The sequence below is a fragment of the Orycteropus afer genome, unplaced genomic scaffold (genome assembly GCF_000298275.1).
Source record: "Orycteropus afer afer isolate SDZICR_OR568_19922 unplaced genomic scaffold, OryAfe1.0 scaffold00079, whole genome shotgun sequence".
Classification (NCBI taxonomy): domain Eukaryota; kingdom Metazoa; phylum Chordata; class Mammalia; order Tubulidentata; family Orycteropodidae; genus Orycteropus; species Orycteropus afer.
Window position 1 is genome coordinate 8,746,796 of NW_006921666.1, and position 3,434 is coordinate 8,750,229.

The 3,434-nt window shown below is 45.3% G+C and overlaps 1 protein-coding gene across 1 annotated transcript; it reads left to right on the forward strand.

Annotated features, from left to right (window-relative positions):
* The first annotated feature begins 272 nt into the window (after window positions 1–272).
* On the forward strand, window positions 273–1,334 carry PNMA1 (PNMA family member 1). The gene has a single exon (XM_007941381.2). The coding sequence runs from the start codon at window positions 273–275 to the stop codon at window positions 1,332–1,334; it is 1,062 nt and encodes a 353-aa protein (XP_007939572.1).
* Window positions 1,335–3,434: the final 2,100 nt, after the last annotated feature.

Here is a 3,434-nt window from a genome sequence, read left to right on the forward strand (position 1 = left end):
GAACTCTACCGGAGACGTAAGATGGCGGCGACCGCCTGACTGACTATCCTCGAAGCTTTGCTCAAAGGACGCGCAGACTGACTTAGGGGAGCATTTTGGGGAGCAGGGTGGGAGCAGGACTATGGTGTCATTTTAAAAGTGTGCTTGCGTGAAGCTTGCCTCCTTGAGGCTTTTTTTTTGGCGAGTCTCTGGTATTGTTCTGAGTGCTGGAGCCAAGTGAGGCATAATCGAATCCGTACTTGTAGAATTGGCGCCATTTGATAGGTGGGAAAATGGCGATGACCCTGTTGGAAGATTGGTGCAGGGGGATGGATGTGAACTCCCAGAGAGCCCTGCTGGTGTGGGGGATCCCAGTGAACTGTGATGAGGCTGAAATCGAAGAGACCCTCCGAGCTGCGATGCCCCAGGTGCCCTACCGAGTGCTTGGGAGGATGTTCTGGAGGGAAGAGAATGCGAAGGCAGCCTTGTTAGAGCTCACTGGCGCTGTCGATTACGCCGCCATCCCCAGGGAGATGCCGGGTAAGGGAGGGGTCTGGAAAGTGGTCTTTAAGCCCCCAACTTCCGATGCTGAATTTTTAGAAAGGTTGCATCTCTTCCTAGCGAGAGAAGGATGGACCGTGCAAGATGTCGCCCGGGTCCTTGGCTTTCAAAACCCCGCTCCGGCCCCAGGCCCAGAAATGCCAGCAGAGATGCTAAACTATATTTTGGATAATGTTATCCAGCCTCTTGTTGAGTCCATATGGTACAAGAAGCTGACCCTGTTCTCGGGGAGGGAAATCCCGGGGCCTGGGGAGGAGGCCTTTGATCACTGGCTGGAGCACACTAATGAGGTCATGGGGGAGTGGCAGGTGTCCGATCTAGAAAAGAGGCGGCGGTTGGTGGAGAGTCTTAGAGGCCCCGCCGCGGATGTCATTCGCATCCTCAAGACCAACAACCCTGCGATAACCTCCGCCGAGTGCCTCAAGGCGCTGGAGCAGGTGTTTGGGAGCGTTGAGAGCTCCCGGGATGCCCAGGTCAGGTTTCTGAACACTTACCAGAACCCCGGAGAAAAGTTATCAGCATATGTCATTCGTCTGGAGCCTATGCTGCAGAGGGTGGTGGAGAAGGGGGCCATAGATAAAGATAACGTGAACCAGGCTCGCCTGGAGCAGGTCATTGCGGGCGCTAACCACAGCGGGGCCATCCGCAGGCAGCTGTGGCTGACCGGAGCTGCGGAGGGGCCGGCCCCGAACCTCTTCCAGTTGCTGGTGCAGATCCGTGAGGAGGAGGCCAAAGAGGAGGAGGAGGAGGCCGAGGCCGCCCTCCTGCAGTTAGGCCTGGAGGGGCACTTCTGAACCTCAGGAGACGGGAGAGGACTTTAGTGCAGACCTAGATCACAGCTGCTTTATTGTTTCTGTGCTGTCGTATAGGTTTGTCTCTGAGGAGTTAAAACTTAGCCATGTTCTGGGTTTTTTGGTTTTTTTTTTTTGGTGGGGGAGGTCAGGCCTGTTTATTCGTGTAACATTCGTAAATAGTGCAAGCGAGCACCGGAGCCAGCGTCTTGCTGGCTGAAATGCCAGGTAAAGGCTTGGACATACGTGCTCAGTGTATAATGTCATCGTCAGTTGTGAAATACAAGTGCACCTGTGACACTTCCTATTGAGGTAATTAAATGAGTGCATGTTCAGACGTTTAGCGCAGAGGCTGGATCTTGAGACATGCTCAATAAAATTGTGAAAACTTAGTCACTGATATCGTGGGTAGCTTTTGTGTTTACTTAAAAATAGTTCCTGATTTATATTAATGGAAAGAAATGTGAATTTGTTTGATGTTAGTAGCTATTCAACTTTAAGATGCAAATTTTGTTGGTCGTCTTTAAACACCTTGGTCAGTTTAATTGAAAAGTATATTCTGAGACTACAACATGGAGTATTAGAAAAATACTGTAATTATAGTGCTGTGTAATTCAGAGATTTTCCCTGATAGAGATAGAAATCGCATGGGGACGTTGACATGAACCTGTTACAGTAATCCATTTCCAATCTTTGTCTCCGAGTAGGAGGTCTCCTTGTTCATGCTAATTCTGAGTGTTCTAAATTTGAAGTTACCAAATAGATGTATACTAATAAAAGTATTTTAAAAATTCCATTGTCTTTTAGGTTTTCTCTTTTTTTTCTTGTGTAAAAATTTTCTGTGTAATTAAGTTCTGGATCCTTTTCTTAGGACTTTCCCCTGTGTCATTAAAAAAAAAAAAATCAAACCTCATTTATGTTTTTAAGCTTTATGTTATGGCTTTAGTTGTAATTTAATGTATTCAATTTTTACATGTTTTCTTCAAGGCAAATATTAGTAAAATAGACATGTATAAGTAGAATAGTAACTTACTACAAAATTTTAGGAAATTCTGAAATGAGGTTTAGGGCACTTATGTGACAATGCTTTTTATCCCTTTTTAAATTTCTGGCTAAACTTTTTGGTTGCACTGAAGAAATAACTGACTCACTACACCTGTGTCAAATGATTGTTTTCAATTTTATATCAAGAGCTTTAAAAAGGAAAATAGGGCTTTAAAATGTTTGGCTGCAGAGATTCAGTGATTTTTGAGATCCTAGTTAATCCAGCCTTGGTTACATGAAGATAAGAATTGAGCAGGTACCACTGCCATCCACTTGGAAGGGATGTAGGAGATCCTGCATAAAGAGGGAGAACAATGTGGTACAAAACTCAAAATCATTTGGAGGCAAAAAAAAGAAAAAGAAGGTGGAGACCAGGTTTGCTGGTCCAATAGAGCAATAGAGCCTGGTGTAACCACTGAGACTATGGCCCCTAGCTGCCCTTCAGGTCTGGAATTGAACCCACAACTGTGGTTTCCAGCCAAACAAAGTACAGGCATGTGAGTTAAACATTTACCTCAAGTAGACACACGCCCTGGAGAGAACAATCATGGGAGAAGGAAGGGCTGCTTATGCACAGGGACATAGCTCAGGGTGCAGAAGAGTATGAAGGGATGGACACTGGGAGGAGGTAACTATGGGGAGGAAGTGGGAGGGGAGCTGCTGCATTGTGAATTTTGGTCAATGACATGAGACAAAGTATATGTGAACTGCTGTATGAAAAGTGAATTTACTCTGTAAATCTTCACCCAAATCCTAATAAAAAAAAAAAAAAAGAATTGAGCAGGTAATTTTTCCTAATAGCAAGGTTTTAAAATTAAGCAGATTGACATAATCATAAATTATAAAATATATATATCAAAGCTAGTCTATTTTTCTGGTGGCATAGTGGCTAAGACACTTGCCTGCTGACCAGACGGCTGGCGGTTCAAACACACAAGCCACTCCTCGGAAGGAAGGTTGGGCAATCCTACTTCCGTAGTGATATTGCCTTGGAAACCCAAGGAGGGGTCGCTATGAGTCGGGTTTGACTCGATGGCACATAACAACAACAACAGTCTT

Excerpts from the sequence above, each read along its gene's own strand:
- PNMA1 (XM_007941381.2), top strand. The coding sequence starts at position 273 with ATGGCGATGACCCTGTTGGAAGATTGGTGCAGGGGGATGGATGTGAAC.